Source organism: Rhamphochromis sp. 'chilingali', assembly GCF_963969265.1.
Source record: "Rhamphochromis sp. 'chilingali' genome assembly, chromosome: 1".
Classification (NCBI taxonomy): Eukaryota; Metazoa; Chordata; class Actinopteri; order Cichliformes; family Cichlidae; genus Rhamphochromis; species Rhamphochromis sp. 'chilingali'.
The window spans coordinates 66,468,447-66,486,427 of NC_137929.1; the positions used below are offsets into that span (position 1 = coordinate 66,468,447).

The window sequence follows — 17,981 nt, forward strand, 5'->3', positions numbered from 1 at the left end:
AGCAAGTTTGGCATAAATAGTAATTAATACTTATTTAAAGTGGGAGTGGTGTGTAACTGCATAATACACAGTGGGTAACTGTAAACTTCTGTATTCTTATACACACCTGACAGGTCAGCTGGTAGACGGATTCTAGTAGTGGTTAAATGGTTTGTAATAAAGCAGCAGGTCTTTTAATTGTATCACAGGGTGAATTTGTGAAGGTGACATTTTACTGGTCTTTATAGTAAAAGTCTGGGGAATAATGTTTAAGTTATTAGTTTGTGTGTACTTGATTTACATGTCAATCTTTTCTTGTCTTATTTCAGATTCCAATAAAACACATCCTTTCCATAATGTAAAAAGATAAAAACTCTAAGTTTTTATCCAAGTCTTTAAATTCTCCTTGTTAAAAATACTATTCCATGCTCTCAGATTGGGATTTATTTGGTAGTTACCTGTATAACTAATTAATCTAATAATTAATATTTAATTAAAGAAGTTCAACAGGCTACTAGTAAAGTGTCTACATGTATCATTTTGATTTGTTGCCGACTTGCCTTTTATGTGCTTTTTACTGCACTGAAAAAGAGTAAAAAGCAAATGTCCAAAACTCTGAAAGACCTTCAGAAACACGTCTGGCTCCTTGGAAGGAAAATACACAGAAATAAGGTGAAGCTCAAGACTTTTGCACAGTACTGTATGCCTAAATGGGATGAGCCTCTGTCATGTGATTGGTTGATTTAATATTTTTATCACTGAGACATTAAAAATGTACCTAATAAAATGACCATAGAGAGTAACAACAAAAAAAAACATACCAACAAAGTATTAAAACACCCAAACTGGCTTGAATATTTAGAGCCTGCAGTGGAGCGGCTCATGGTAACTGGATGCACACAGAGTTGGTCTGTAGCTGCTGTGTGAGGTGCTGATACCTTTGCCTGGTGGCTGAGCATTTCCCCCTCTGTTGTTGCTTTGTTAGCCTTGCAGTGTTTAAGGTGCTACAGTATCTGTGCCAGGGTTCAGGGGGCTACAAAGAACCCCCTTCAATATGAACCACATTAGTTTGTGCTTCTAACTGTATCACAAACTCTCCACTGCTGGAGTTGATGCCTTAAAGCAGAGCATGAGGATGTTGACAGATGATAACATCCTTATTATCTGAGAGATGCAGGGAAATGCTTCAGACGCTGCCTGTTTGCTCAGGCCGCATGTTTGTTCCTGCAGACGAGCAGACCGTGGAATAAAATCCACAGTGAACAAAGTGAGGCAGCAGTTTGCTGATTTCTGCCTTCTGTTAAATTGTGGGACTCCAACACGTTAGTCTGTGGCCCAGCTCATCTTTTCTTTCCAAAAGGCTTTCATAATTATCAGCCTAGTAGTTTGTCAACTTTCTCGCTGACAAAGTCTTTTGGAGTTTATTCTTATTTGAGTTTCCTTCACCCGAGCAGCACAGAAATGGCTCTGCTACACTCCACATCAGATTGGGTGGAGCAAGACACCAGTTAGTCATCCATCCAGCAGCAAACTAAAAGCAATGAACTTAAAATAAATTTTAAAAAGGTTAAATTTAATAAATAAATAAACAGTTTTCTTGATTAACTTAGAGATGTCTGACATTTTTATATTAGATAAAGCCTAATGTTTAATAATATGGGTATACAGATGATTCATTGTAACACAATATTTATCCTGTTTTTAGATAAAACACACATTTTTTTCACAGCTTTAGGTACTGATTATAAAAATTATTAGCAGGAATGGACCCAAACAGCAAGACTTGGAAGCAGGAGTGGGGTTTCAGCTTCATAGCTGGATTTACAGAATAACAACGTAACTAAGAAGGCACTGGGAACTTAACTGGTAAACATCAAACAGCTGGGACCCTAACACAGCTGGAGAGATGACAAAGAACAGTGGGAGACAGACAATATAAATACCAAGTGAATCGATGAAGAGAGGACACGCCTGGAAAACATAGCTGGAAATAATCTAAATGACGAGACAGGCAAAACAAAACTGAACACGATGCACACAGGAAGAGTGACTATCACAATAAAACAGGAAACAGACGGACCTGACACAGGAAGACATGAGAAACAAGCACAGATGAGACTGACTACACAGAAGGAAGACAGAGAGGAGACAGAGAAAAGATTAAGGAGACAAGAATGAAGACAGACAGCGAGAGAAGGAGACACAATGAGAGAAAAAGGGCGAGGGAGAAAGACACTGGACACGAAAAGGGACTTTTCCCAGACATATTTTTGACCTGGGGGCAGAACTGATTGTGAAAGGAAAGGGAAAATGCTTATGAACTTGCAAATTAAAAACATGATGCATTTAAAGTAGCCCTTTTCCATTTGTATTTAAGAAGAGAATTTGTTGTAGTGTGCGATGACTGAACCTGTTCCTTTTCGTGGAGATCATTTCTCCTGCCTTAAGGAAAATCCCTTCACATGGCACAGAGGAGGCTGGAGTGCAGAGAAACTGGTAGAGATGCAGTTATACAGTCTACCTGGGCCCCACCAACTATCAGCTGAAGAGAATAAAGAAATTCAATTGCTGCACATTTGGCAGACTAACATTTTCAGATTAATTAAACAATAAAATATATATATATATATATATATTTTTTTCTCTCTTTTTTTCTCTTTTTTTTGATCCCAATTGGAAGACGGTAAAGTTGTAGCACTGAAACAAATTTTGAAATTCTGAAACTAATAAAACTATTGTGTGGGATTAAAGTAATACAATTGTACAAATACAGTTGCTCTCCTTCTTAGTTGTGGAAAATTTTTTAACAAGCATTAATGTATATATGCATTACTGTGTATTATCAATGAGGACAACATGCATCCGTCACTGGATTTCTGTATCAGTCTCTCGCTGGCCCACTCTCCTTTATAACAATGCTTTAGTTCACTGAAGCTTCCAGACTTTGTCTATGCACTGCTCTCTTATGGTCCTGCCACAGAATGTCAGGACACAGCATCCTGTTGGAGATGTGCTGTTGTGCTTGGGGTCATTGTTGTGTTGCACGACCCTTCAATTTGTTCAGATGCTGTCACGGTGGTGGACGGACTCGGGCACAGACTGAGGTAGCACGGTTCAATCACTCCGGTGCGCTAGGTACACGTGAAGGGGAGGGGGGAGGGGGACGGACACCAGGGTCCCGGGGATCAATAGGCCGGGGAAACACACTTCTTCACACTTGTATATATTTAATATATATTTTTACAACATTACATGTAAAGAGTCAAGTGGAAGTTTTTCTAAAGTTATTTAATGATATTTATATTATGAAAAGCAGATTTTTGACATTTGAAGTTTTTCCCGTTTTCAGATATAATAAACACGCACAAAACAAAAGCAAACGGCCAGAACACAAAGCTGGAAAACCCACCCGATTGACAAAAATCAACTCATAATTCTCCCACACAACAGAAGCTCCTCTATTCCTCGCTAGAGGAGGCTCCAAATCTCTCAGTAGAATGATCAGTGGTTCGCTATCTGTCACCATCACAACACTCCACAAATCCCACGAATGATTCGCTTCCTTATAAAGCATTGAATCAGACACCGAAGCAGTTAGGCTCTAAATGAAGCTTCGGACGTCACTGATCACGTGACTCTGGCCAAACGAATCAAGCTTCGACACAGTGCTTCTGAAGCAGTGTGTTGATTTTTTGGACACACGCACCGGAGCTTCAGCTTCAAGTGAGCCATCACTACTCTTAGGGTTTGGTTTTCATCCACCTTGTCCCTTGTTTCACCTTTATGTTAATAAAGCTCGCTCACTTCCATAGCAGTCTGCATCTTGGGTCCTTAATAACTCACACAAGGCTTGCCCCAGCAACCCGTGACAACAGCGTCACTGACCCGGGACCATGACACTTATATCCTCATGTGGGACTTAAATCTAAAAGGTGAGTGAGCTTTTGTCATGAAGGCCAATTTGGATCAACCGGCCAGATAAGATAACACTTGCAGAATCATAGACATTGTTTAAAACTGTTCTTAAAATACAATAATACATATAATATTTATTCATGTGATTCTATTACATGTGAGGTTTTACTTTGTTGTAATAAATTTTCTTTTGTGTGTGTTTGTGTATTTAATATCTGGCTTTATGTTTGACCCTTAGAGTCTTGTGCTTTAGCTTTTCTGTTATAACACTGTGTAAACTCTGTTTATTTTGTTAATTCCTTCGTATGCAGACAGTAGTGGTGCAACAGATCACGGTTGATCCGTAATCTGAACCGATCCCACTACACGGTTTGGCACGCAGGTGATCCGAAGATTTGAAAAAGAAGAAAAAAGTATGTGTATGGTGTGCGTAGTCAGTCCAGCCAGCGCTAGCGGTCCAAGTAGCAGAGCAGAGGAGTTTGTGGCATTTAAGCAGCCCTTTGCTGGCCAGACCGGGCTAAAGCTATTACAAAAGCTACTGGGGTGTTTAGCTGCAGACGGGAGGCCGTATTCCGTTGTGCAAAACAAGGGGTTTAAACTGTGATGAACGTGCTTGAGCCACGCTATGATATCTCGTTGCGCGTCCACTTCAGTGACAAGATTGTTCCAAGCATGTATGAGCAGGAGAAGTTTAAAGTTTTGGCTGAACTGTCCCAGGCGTCTTCTGTTGCCCTAACTACAAATAGGTGGACCTCCAGGGAAACGGAAAGCTACGTGACCATGACCGCTGGTTATATCACAGCGGAGTGGTAGATACAAAGCCCTGCACTGCCCTATATTGCACCTTAATTTGTTTTTATATAATTGCGTGGAATGAATCCTGAGTTGAATGTTTTTTTAATAGGCAAAAAATACTTAAATAAGTAAATGGCGAGTTAATTTTTTGTCTTTTTTGCTTTTTCTGCTGATCCAAAAATTTATCCGATCCGTGATGAAAAAACCGTGATTCAATCCGACCCGTGAGATTTTTGATCCGTTGAACCACTAGCAGACACCATGTGGAAACAGATTCTGGTGTTAATTATCAGCTTCATCTATCTCAGTGGAGCTGACACCTGCAGAGCAGACTGTGTTGTAGTGGACAGCTCCCAGGTGGGAATGAAAGAAACTGTTAACTGGGCTAGAAGGACATGCAGGTGAAACACACACACACAGACACACAACATACCTTTCTTCAGTAACTTCCATAAATACACTCCAAGTGCCACAGTAGCAGCAATAATCATGACAGCCAGGAGAACCCAGGCCTCAGCAGGAAAGATGTACGGCTCTGTAAGAGACCAACAACAGAACGAGGTTTACATGATTATTCTGATCCAAAGTTAATAATCCAGTTCCAACAGGTCTGCTGCTCATCAGGTTAAACAGCAAAGTCTACAGGAGTCATCGGCTACATACAACAGGCCTTCAAGCTGGCTGTAGTTAAACCTTTACTTAAAAGCCAACTCTTGAGATTGATTACAGGCCAATCTCCAACCTTCCTTTCATCTCAAACATCCTTGAAAGAGTAGTTGTCAAACAGCTAACAGATCATCTGCAGAGGTTTATTTGAAGAGTTTCAGTCAGGTTTCAGAGCTCATCACAGAAACAGCTTTAGTGAAGGTTACAAATGATCTCCTTCATTACACATATTAAACAAATATGTACGACTGCTTTCTTTCTGGTCACTTTCTCTAAAATTAGAAACATGAAAATATTATCAGTTGATCCAGAACTCGGAGTACTGACAGGAACTGGGAGGACAGATCATGTCTCATCCTGAATAATGAGACTGAACAGAGGACGAGCTATGCTAATAAACAGACACATGCTGATCGGTCAGTATAAATCGCAGGCATGAAGTGATCGAGCCACCACTCACTGTGGGCTGAGAGCTGGTTTAAGTTTATTTAGGCAGCAGGTTCTTTGTATAACAAGCAGACTGCAGAAAAGGCCTCAGGAGGTTTCCACAGGTCAGTGTCACTGTCAGTGCTGGATGGATGGGAACGTTTATCATAATAACTGTGCACGTGTAATATTAATACACATAATAATACAATAATGGTGTGGATTAAACGTGGAATCCAAGCAAGGAGTTGAATCTTTGGTATAAATTAAGAGCTTTTCTATTTTACAAAGTTACTTGTCAAATGAAAATATTACTTTTAATGTTGGACAAACTAATATGATAAAAAATAATATAGTTAAGTTTTCGAGTGTGCTGCTGACCTTTGACCTGCAGCTGAACATCTGTCAGTCTGGGTTCTTCTCCCCTCACTCTGATGGTGCAGGTGTAGTTGCTGCTGTCAAAGATGTGGGGTTTCCTCAGAGTGAGGCTGAAGTCTCCAGTCTGCAGAGCGTCAGTCTTCATGGATGTTCGGTCTCTGTAACGCTGGTTTTGATCTGTCCGCTCGTCCTCTTCCTGCTGACGCTGGTGGACGGTTGGAGGATTGAGGTCGTAGCGGCTCCACACCACTGTGGAGGGTCCAGATACAAACGGGATGTGACAGGGCAGCAGGGCTGACTCCGCCCCATCGTACACCTCCAGGGTGAGGACTTGGTGGGACACTGTGAGGACACAGAGACACACACATGAATCAGCTGTCTGTGTGACCTGTAGGTCACGTGACCACCTGAGATTAGAAACTAGTTCTACAAGATTGTGTCTGTGTAAGAGTCACAAGGTAATGCTGCATTAATCATGACTCCAGAAAGAGGTTTTTCAGGACTTGCTGGTTTAAAGTGTTAAAGGCTGATAATCCTGTGTTTCCTGTGGGTGAGCTGCTGTCTTTAGTGCCTCTCTGTAGGTCAGACCTTTCACTGCTGTTCACACCTGAAGGCTGAGTGGACCTCCTGGGTTAGTTTTCAGGAGTGTGTGGGCACATTTATGAGTCTCTCAGTTCTGTAGATTAAACAGCAGCTGATCAGACTGCTCACACTTCGGTCTTAGCATCTGACATATATACAGCTACAGCACAGCTGTTTATAAAGCACATATGCATGTGCATTGTTCTTGTCCCTGCAGAAGTCTGTTAGTGTGATAACCTCTGACTTCTGACCTTTTATAGTTTCAGTAGGTTTTTGGGGTGTGTTGCTGACCTTTGACCTGCAGGTCTACTGTACTCAGTGTCCGTGTGTTTCCAAATGCAGTGATGGTGCAGGTGTAGTTGCCGCTGTCAGAGGTGATGGGGTTCCTCAGAGTGAGGCTGAAGTCTCCGGTCCTCAGAGAGTCCGTCTTCATGGACGTTCGTCTCCTGTAACGCTGGTTTTGGTCTCTCAGTTCATCTCCTGCATCATTACGCTCATGGACGATTGGAGGATCGAGGTCATGGCGAGTCCACACCAGAGTGGGGTCAAAAGGTACAGAAGTGTCCTTGCAAGTCAGCAGGACAGACTCCACCCCCTCATACACCTCCAGAGCCGAGGCATGCTGGGAAACTGAGGACACAGAGACAGAAACATGAACATGCTGTGAGTCTAAACCTGAACTCTGCATCAGTTCACTCAGAGACCTTTCAGAGTTTAGAGTCACACGAATCTGTGCAGATATAAAACATCAGCTACCTGAAGTCCTCAAATATAAATGAGATCCTCTGTTCTTAGATGTTATTGGACCTGAACTGAGAACATTAAGGAGGACAGAATAAACCCAGCCCACGCTGTCACGCTCTTTTACATCAGTTTGTTGCTGCTCTCTGTGGTCACACATAAAACCGTCTCTGTGGGCGATCTGAAGCCTGTCAGTGTTCAGATACAGTCAGCTGTGGTTACTCTGGATGAACTGGTCCTTTAAACAGACCAGAGGCAGAGAAAACAGCGTGTATCTGACAGGAAGTTTAACCACACAGTAATTCATGGATACATCATACATGGCCCATATAATGACTTGAAGAAATATAATGCAATTTGGACATTAGAGTTACTATTTTTGTTTTTGAGGATTTGTTTGTTGTTGAGTGTAATGTTAAAACAAGTTCTTGAAAAAGCAAAAAAATGTTAAATATGAAGGCGATATGAGCTGAGAGCACAAACGTGCTGAGGGACTGGCTGTGTTAGTTCAGTGAGAGCGCCAAAAACTAACGTGTCCACTCATGTCTGCATTTGGATTTTGTTAAATATGAACAAAGCAGAAGCAGGAGTGCTGCTACGTGTCTGATTAGAAAGAGAGGACCACTTTGTTCATTTGGTAATGAAAGTATGCTGTCCTCGCCTGGAGTTTCCTCCAGCTTTCCAGCTAGACAGCGAGATAACGATGCTTCAGACTTATTTCCCTTTTTTGTGCTGATTTATTGAAGAATGTCCTCTGACCATTGCCTTCTCTTTGACCATCGTAAAACTGAAAACATACTAAATGTTGTATTAGCACTAACATCGCAAACTAGCTTGTTACATGCTTATTGCAAGCTAAAGGGATAAAACGTTCATACTCAAACGTACAAATTATCACACCAACTTTAAGCAAAACAAAGAGACAATTATTATTTTATCATCACTCATACTTACGGACAAATCTCGTCCAAAGCAACAACATTTTAAGGTCCCTGTCAGCTTAAAACAATAATACTTTGGCATTACATTCAGCTTTTTTCTTTTTCGGAAAGCAATCCGAACAATACTACAAAGCAGCCACTAGAGGGAGCTCTGGGGCAGTTTACAAACTGTATAATCCAGCGTAATTTATAAAAGGCAGAACAGAAAGGCTCATCACTGAGTTTTATAATGACACCCGGTTACGCCAATCGGAGGTCACTAAAATCAATATTGAATCGTGTGCAACTTTGCCAAAACAATGTCAGACTCTGTAGTTTTCTCTGGTCCCCTCCCCAATCAGACCAGGAGTGACATGTTTAGCCGCATGTTCTCCTTAAATTGCTGGCTGTCTGAGTGGTGTCCCAGAAACGATGTGGGCTTCATAGATAATTGGCAAACCTTCTGGAGGAAACCTGGTCTTGTTAGGAGAGACGGCATCCATCCCACTTTGGATGGAGCAGCTCTCATTTCTAGAAATATGGACAAATTTATTAAACCCCCCAAAATTCAGAGTTGGGACCAGGAAGCAGAGTTGCAGTCTTACACACCTCTCTGCAGCTTCTCTCCTCCTGCTACCCCCCCAAAAACCCATCTCCATACAGACTGTGTCAGCTCCCAAACAAACAAAAAACAAACTGAAAACCAGCAACAAACAACTTAAACATAAACAATCACAAAGGAAGAACAATACAGTATCCACATCTGAACCAAAGAGTAAAACAGTGAAATGTGGATTATTAAATATTAGGTCTCTCTCCTCCAAGTCTCTGTTAGTAAATGACTTAATAATTGATCAACAAATTGATTTACTCTGCCTTACAGAAACCTGGTTGCAGCAGGATGATTATGTTAGTTTAAATGAATCAACACCCCCGAGTCATTCTAACTACCAGAAACCTCGAAGCACAGGCCGAGGGGGAGGTGTGGCAGCAATTTTTCACACCAGCCTGTTAATTAATGAAAGACCAAGACAGACTTTTAATTCATTTGAAAGCCTGATGCTTAACATTGTCCACCCCAGCTGTGAAACTCAGAAACCAGTCTTACTTGTTATCATCTATCGTCCACCTGGGCCTTACACAGAGTTTCTGTCTGATTTCTCAGACTTTATATCTAATTTAGTTCTCAGCTCAGATAAAATAATTATTGTGGGTGCTTTTAACATCCATGTAGATGCTAAGAATGACAGCCTCAACATGGCATTTAATCTGTTATTAGACTCAATTGGCTTCTCTCAAAATGTAAAAGAACCCACCCACCACTTTAACCCTCTGATGGTCATCGTCAAAAAAGGGACCCAAAAGGGTCCCTTTTTTGACGATGACCATCAGAGGGTTAATCACACTCTAGACCTTGTTTTAACATATGGCATAGAAACTGAACATTTAACAGTGTTTCCTGAAAACCCTCTCCTGTCTGATCATTTCCTGATAACATTTATACAGTGGGGCAAAAAAGTATTTAGTCAGCCACTGATTGTGCAAGTTCCCCCACTTAAAATGATGACAGAGGTCAGTAATTTGCACCAGAGGTACACTTCAACTGTGAGACACAGAATGTGAAAAAAAATCCATGAATCCACATGGTAGGATTTGTAAAGAATTTATTCGTAAATTAGGGTGGAAAATAAGTATTTGGTCACCTCAAACAAGGAAAATCTCTGGCTCTCACAGACCTGTGACGTCTTCTGTAAGACGCTTTTCTGTCCCCCACTCGTTACCTGTATGAATGGCACCTGTTTGAACTCATCATCTGTATAAAAGACACCTGTCCACAGCCTCAAACAGTCAGACTCCAAACTCCGCCATGGCCAAGACCAAAGAGCTTTCGAAGGACACCAGGAAAAGTATTGTAGACCTGCACCAGACTGGGAAGAGTGAATCTACAATAGGCAAGCAGCTTGGTGTGAAAAAATCAACTGTGGGAGCAATCATCAGAAAATGGAAGACATACAAGACCACTGATAATCTCCCTCGATCTGGGGCTCCACGCAAGATCTCATCCCGTGGGGTCAAAATGATCATGAGAACGGTGAGCAAAGATCCCAGAACCACACGGGGGGACATGGTGAATGACCTGCAGAGAGCTGGGACCAAAGTAACAAAGGTCACCATCAGTAACACACTACAACGGCAGGGAATCAAATCCCGCAGTGCCAGACGTGTTCCGCTGCTGAAGCCAGTGCATGTCCAGGCCCGTCTGAAGTTTGCCAGAGAGCACATGGATGATACAGCAGAGGATTGGGAGAATGTCATGTGGTCAGATGAAACCAAAGTAGAACTTTTTGGTATAAACTCAACTCGTCGTGTTTGGAGGACGAAGAATACTGAGTTGCATCCCAAGAACACCATACCTACTGTGAAGCATGGGGGTGGAAACATCATGCTATGGGGCTGTTTTTCTGCCAAGGGGACAGGACGACTGATCCGTGTTAAGGACAGAATGAATGGGGCCATGTATCGTGAGATTTTGAGCCAAAACCTCCTTCCATCAGTGAGAACTGTGAAGATGAAACGAGGCTGGGTCTTCCAACATGACAATGATCCAAAACACACTGCCCGGGCAACAAAGGAGTGGCTCCGTAAGAAGCATTTGAAAGTCCTGGAGTGGCCTAGCCAGTCTCCAGACCTCAACCCCATAGAAAATCTGTGGCGGGAGTTGGAAGTCCGTGTTGCTCGGCGACAGCCCCAAAACATCACTGCTCTCGAGAAGATCTGCATGGAGGAATGGGCCAAAATACCAGCTACTGTGTGTGCAAACCTGGTAAAGACCTATAGTAAACGTTTGACCTCTGTTATTGCCAACAAAGGTTATGTTACAAAGTATTGAGTTGTATTTTTGCTATTGACCAAATACTTATTTTCCACCCTGATTTACGAATAAATTCTTTACAAATCCTACCATGTGGATTCATGGATTTTTTTTTCACATTCTGTCTCTCACAGTTGAAGTGTACCTCTGGTGCAAATTACTGACCTCTGTCATCATTTTAGGTGGGGGAACTTGCACAATCGGTGGCTGACTAAATACTTTTTTGCCCCACTGTAGATTTCATGTTATTAATACTTACATATTGGAACCTATTATTCAAGTAACTATTTAACCAAAATTGTACAACACCTCTTAAACCATACCTTTCACACTTCCGTAAAAGTAAAGAATGATCTATCGTATCAAAGGCTTTACGTAAATCAATGAATTTTGAGTTTACATTGTGCCTCCGAGCGTCTGCACTTTGGGTCCACCATTGCTGCCTGCACACAGCCTTCATAACAGAAGATCGCAACCAGAACATGGACCCCGCAGACATTTCCACCTCGGAGTTCAACGCCGAGATGGTGTGGATGGTGAGTCTTCTCGACCGCATTGCCCAGTCACAGGATTTACGGACTATGGCAGTCGGGCTAAGTGCAGTAGATGCCATTATTCGGCATAACACTCAGCTTTCTCAGTTTGCTAAGGACACTAAGTTGGAGAACACCATAACTGCCTGGAGAGAGCAAATCAGGGCTGGTGAGCTTGCTCTCTCACTCACTAAATCTTCCCCATCACTGCTTCAGCAAGACACACACTCCCCACCTGCCTCTACGCTGCCACGGCCTTCCTCTCCTTCAACACACCAGCCGGGACATTGTTCACCTGCCCGTTCGCCTGCCTTTTTTCCTGGCAGCTATGTGGTAGGCGGATCAGGAGGAGGTCTCCATTTCTCCACCGGTTCCTGTTCCCTCATCTAGAAGGAAAAAATGCCACCGTCACTCCTCTCCTCAATCATCTGTTCTGCTACCTGTTGTTCCTGCTGGGGGTTCTGGAGTACCGCTCCAGCCGTCTTCAGTCTCCGCTGGAGGGTCCAAGTGGCCCGTTCAGCCTTCTGTCTCCGCTGAAGGGTCCGAGGAACCGCTTCAGCCGCCTGTTCCCGCTGGAGGGTCCGAGGGGCCCGTCCAGCAGCCTTCCTCGCCGTCGCCTGCAGCGCCTTCCTAATCTGGTCCAGCCTCCGAGTCTTCAGCTTCGCCTGGTCCAGCTTCAGCTACAGCTTCGCCTGGTCCTGCTTCAGCTTCAGCTTCAGCCTCGCCTGGTCCTGCCTCACCTGGTCCTGTGACGGCCACGCTGCCGTCCGGACCACATCCTGCGCCTCAACATCGCCGGCCTTCTTCCAGGCCTCTGATTCAACGTCCTCGTCCTGTCCAGCCACCTTCCAGGCCATTGGTCTAACCACCAAACATCTGTCTATATTCTGCTCATCAATAACTCGTCTTCATTCTTTCTATTGATCTGTCCTTACTGAAATGACTCCACCCTGATGACTCCACCTGTGGCTCAGCAGGTAGAGCGGGTCGTCTTGCTGACTCCTCCCACTGGCGTGTCAGTCTCGTACCAGAAGAAGCTTTGAAAACAAAAATTAAAAAATGTTGAGCAACAAGTGTCACAGCTTTTTGAATGTATCAACTTCTTTAAAACATTTGGGCAGCCGTCGAGCTTTAAGTTGCATTTAGTCGACACAAAGTTCCCACAGTGACAAACATGAGGTCGATGACCCCCTACGAGCAAACACTTAACTTAATCATTCAGACTTTTAAGTTAGTTTAACTGGTTTACTTCTCTTCATAATGTTGAATCAATCTTAATGTTTCTGAGCTCCAGTTGGCACAGCTCTCTCTTCTTCTATTCACAATATGAGCTCAGATTGTTCCAGTCACTGCTCTTCTCTCACAGTGGGTGAACCTGACAGTGTTACAGTCGTCGCCCACAAACTAAACACACAAGAATCTGTTTCAGACAAACACTTTAGTAACACACACACACACACACACACACACACACACACACACACACACACACACACACACACACACACATCCCTGTAACATTTCATGAAGTGATGGCAGTGAACATTTCTGAATCCCAACCATAAGACAACAAACAATAAAGTAAACACAGTGATGACATCAGAAGGTCCACACTGACTGACGTGTCTCCTGTACATGTTCCATGTTTGATCCTGATCACTGATGTTTAATGACTCACGTGACGCTCTGACAGGAACAAAGAATGTAGAAAAACCTTTAAGGAAACCTGAGGAACAGTGAATCCACTGATGACTGACACTGTCACGGCGGGGTGTGCCGATAAGTTTAGTTTACAGGACCCAGAAGCAGACACTTCTGGACTTGCTGACTGAACAGAAGACGATCCTTTATTTAGATGTTGGCACATGAAACAGCATGAAGCTATGAAAACTAAGGAAACTGTGAACACTCAGAAAACTAAAGGACTAAGAAGTGAAAATACTACAACAAAGCATGAACACTGAGTAAACTATGACGTAACACTATGGGGATGCAAACAGACGACCTGACAACGAAACATAGAAAACAGAGGACTTAAACACACACATGAGGTGATCAGGAGAAGTGGAGACACACGAGAACACAGCTGACTAGAATGAGACACAATGACCGTACAGGGGAGAGTAACACTAACTGCAATGAACAAAGAACACCAGACTCTTCAAAATAAAACAGGAAACAGAGACATAGACATGGAGATAAAACATGACATGAACTTAACATAACCACATAGACATGAAGCATGACAGGTAGACGCACGAACCAGGGAGACTGAGTACAGGGAAGATGACAGGAACGACAACATGAACTTGACAACATAAGACACACACACATAAAACACATGAAGGGCAAGGGAGGCTTAACACAAGGGTAATATAATAACAAACAATAAACATCAAAATAAACTAACACTCACCGACCCAGGACTGTGACAGACACAGAGTGGGTGAGTTCAGTATGAGATGAGTCCGGCAGCACTGAGGGTCCACAGATGGGAGAGGCTGTCCTTTAAGGAGGTTGGACATGTGACACATGTGTCTTTATGGTTTATACTAAAGAACAAACTGCACTAACTCATAGATTTGACCTGAGGAAGAGTCGACTTTAACCCCAAACTTTATTAAACTAACCTAAATCTAGCCGAGTAGTTCTGCTGCCTGAACCTGACCAAAGTGTAACTGAAACACATTAAAATACTAAACTGACTCTGACTGCTGTGAGTGTTTGAAGAAAACGTCTGTGTTTCACAAAGCTGAGAGGTCAGCGGTCCCCCACAGGCTCTCTGTGATGGTCTGATCAGCTTCAGTCTGAAAACAGTCATGTACAAAACGATGGAGAACACAGCAGGTGCAAAGACAGACTTGACGAAAAGGCAACAACAAAAGTCCGAGGAAATAAACCAAAGGAGTGAAAGGGTTTGACCAGGGGTGGGCAATTCCAGTCCACGAGGGCCGGTGTCCTGCAGGTTTTAGATCTCACCTTGGGTCAACACACCTGAATCACATGATTAGTTCGTTACCAGGCCTCTGGAGAACTGCAGGACGTGTTGAGGAGCTAATTTAGCCATTTAAATCAGCTGTGTTGGTTCGAGGACGCATCTAAAACCTGCAGGGACACCGGCCCTCGTGGACTGAGATTGCCCACCCCTGGGTTAGACTCATACGAGTAAGGACATTAGCGTGCTGCCCAGCTTTCGTCACGCACATATTTATAATTATATGGTCCTAAGTTTTAGTGCAGACACTCACAAAGTGTTTAGTAACTTCAGATCCTGCAACAAGCCCAGCTCCAGTTTCCTTTGGTGACTTGAACTCTTCCATTTCACAGCTGTTGTTAATTTTTCTTTATCTCCTGTACAGGCCAACGCATCTATTTGTTGTCTTAGGTTGTTAGTATTACACGACATTTTCAGATCTAATAGAAATAAAATGAGTTTCATAATTCATTCACTTTATTGTCTTTATTTATAACTGGCATCATTGTTTCATTCTCTTATAGAGTCTTACAAGAAAGGCAAAATTGTTTTCCATTGTGCTTTATTAGCTGCTTCAGTAAAAACAAATCAACAATGCAACAAAAAAACAGTTTGCAAAACAACAAAATGGAAAACAGTGATTCATCACTTGGTTGCTTCAATACAACACGTGGGCACATACATGCGGGACTTTTGATGATAAATGACACAGCTGCTCTTAAAAACTACATTATGGCCCCACTGTGTATGTGTGTGTGTGTGATAGCACATAAGGGCCATTTGTGAAGCTAACATAAGTAACAAAGTGATGTTACTAGTATTAAATTGATTTGGTTAAAAACTGTGATCAATACAGAGAATAAAGTAATCTGCCAGTACAGAGGCCAGCAGGGCTCTGGAAGGACACACTGTCTGTGTGTGTGTGTGTAGTTATTAAGGTGTTAGACCTGCTTTCTGCTGCTCTCTGATTGGTTATCAGTCGTTGCCTCAGAGTTTTTGTGGGGCGCCCCTCATTAGTGTAAGTACAGACTGAGCTGTTGGAGCTTCGTGTAACTGCAGGTAGTTAAAATAATAATGAATAAATAATAAAAGTGAGTTTGCACAGTTTGGGTTTTGAAGACGCCTCAGATTGATGTGATTTAGTGTAACGCTTGTGCTGTTAATGATGCTGTCGAGTTCAACTCTGATGGACCCTCATCTGGATGCATCACACCAGCTGCTGTTTTTCTCCTGTGATGTGAAAGGACAAATGAATAGAAACACCAGGCTGTGTGACCTATAAACTAACTGGATCATGTGCACACCTTTGATGGAGATTGTATGATTATAACTGAACAGCCTGTTGTGCAGCGTAAGCATTGTTCAATGAACTGACACATTCTGTGGATGTTGGCTGTGCATCAGGACATCAGGAAACCAGAAACAGGAACCTTATAAATGCTAATAAAACACAAACAAGACAAAAAATCACTGCCAGGATAAACTGAGGTATGTGGGCTCACATGAAGCTTCCAGAGAAACCTCTAAACCTTCACTTTAAAATGCTCCGCTGCATCTGAAACGTCCCCCATCACACAGGCTCCACCCACCTGGCACAAACCGAGAGATAAACCAAACCACAGCATTTTGTCAGGCATTATTTTAACCCTAAAAACCTGTTTGTGATCAACCAGGCATCACAGTTGTTTGGTGTGTGTGTGTGTGTGTGCGTGTGTGTGTGTGTGTGTGTGTGTGTGTGTGTGTGTGTGTCCTCCTCAGGGTTCAGCAGGATAAAGAGAGTCACTCATTGTAGCTGTCAGTCCGTCAGCTTTAGCTCAGGAAACGTTTGTGTCTCAGTGTTACGACCCGGCTTGAAATGACCGTAACAAGAGCGGGGTGTCCCGTGACTTGAGATTTAAATGAAGCTATTTCATTACTGTATTTCTACACAATGCAAATGTGCTCATAGACGAGTTGGTGCTCCGTGTTTGAGGCTTTAAAGCTTCGTCCAGCGTTACTGTCTGGATTTGAAATGTTGCAGGATGACGTCGAGTGCAGAGGGTTTGCAGCAATGCTCACACAGACACATAATAATGGTGAGAATAGTCTCTGGGTCAGGACGTCCCAACAACATATCCTGAACTACACTGTGGATCTAATGGAGGCCATGGAGGGAGATGCTTTTCTTTTCTGTCTCTCACAGGAGAAGGAGCAGAAACCAGGCGAGGTCAGACTGAAACAATGTGGGAGCTGCTGACAGCTTCCTCTGCAGCATCAGGCTAACAGTCAGCTGCTGCCTGAGCCTGCAGACCGGTCAACACTTCAGCGCTCAGAAGTCGGTGGATATGTTCCCAACAGTCAGGTCTATCCATGCCTGCTGTCACGCAGGGAACTCCAGGCTTTGTGTGAAAGACGGAGGCAGTGTTTCCTTAGCGTTGCAGTAACTGCACCCCTAAATAAACAAGCCCACTCTGGTGAGAGATGGATGGGTTTCTGGTCTCCAACACAACAATGTTCATGCTGTAGCCACACGTTACTGCTGCGTCAGCGTCCCCTCGCTTCCCTCTCGCCAGTTTCTAAACACCAGGCTGGAGGCTTTAAGATGGGACTGTGTGAGTGACTGGAGGCTTCATCCATCTCCTACATACAGCCTGTGCTCCTTGTTTCCATCTCAGATGTGCTCTTACTCCAGTCCATCTACAGCCACCGTGCACTATAGTGAACTCTGCTGCAGGGTCATGTGTGCTGATCTGGAAACCGTCTGTTCCTCTTTCCTCATTTTGACTCTGATTGAATATCACAGCATCTTTACACATCTGTGCTCCAGATGTTTCTACATTTTTATTCATATGAAATATTTGGGAAGCATTTTTATTCCTAAGAAGCAAATTAAAAGTCTGTTATTCACCTCAACTCACCGCCTGTGTGTGTGTCTGTGTGTAGATCTGCAGTCATTGTTGTGCAGTGAGCTCATGTTCAGTGAAAGGTGCATTTAGCTTTAGGGTCATAGGTCACTCCCAGTGTGACAAACGTTTTGAAGCTTGTGACATGAACGTGCATCAAACTAGACTATGTGGAAATAAACCGAACGCCAGCAGGTCAATGATAAAGTTAAGCCCACTTTAGTAATTAGTTCCCAAAACACAAAAGAACATCAGTAAGATTAATAACTAACGCCTAACATTAAGCGCTTCAGGAAGACCAGGAAACACTTGACCCCT

The 17,981-nt window shown here is 43.1% G+C and overlaps 1 protein-coding gene across 1 annotated transcript in view; it reads right to left on the minus strand.

The window, feature by feature from the left end:
* The window catches only part of LOC308409726 (uncharacterized protein), a gene marked incomplete at its 5' end in the record, with an annotated part of 81,640 nt that overhangs the window by 27,911 nt on the left and 35,748 nt on the right, over positions 1-17,981 (minus strand). The window contains 3 exons of the mRNA XM_080902675.1: positions 5,123-5,224; positions 6,163-6,501; positions 7,033-7,371. Of these exons, the coding sequence (XP_080758801.1) occupies positions 5,123-5,224; positions 6,163-6,501; positions 7,033-7,371 (780 nt within the window). The remainder of the gene's footprint in view (positions 1-5,122; positions 5,225-6,162; positions 6,502-7,032; positions 7,372-17,981) is intronic.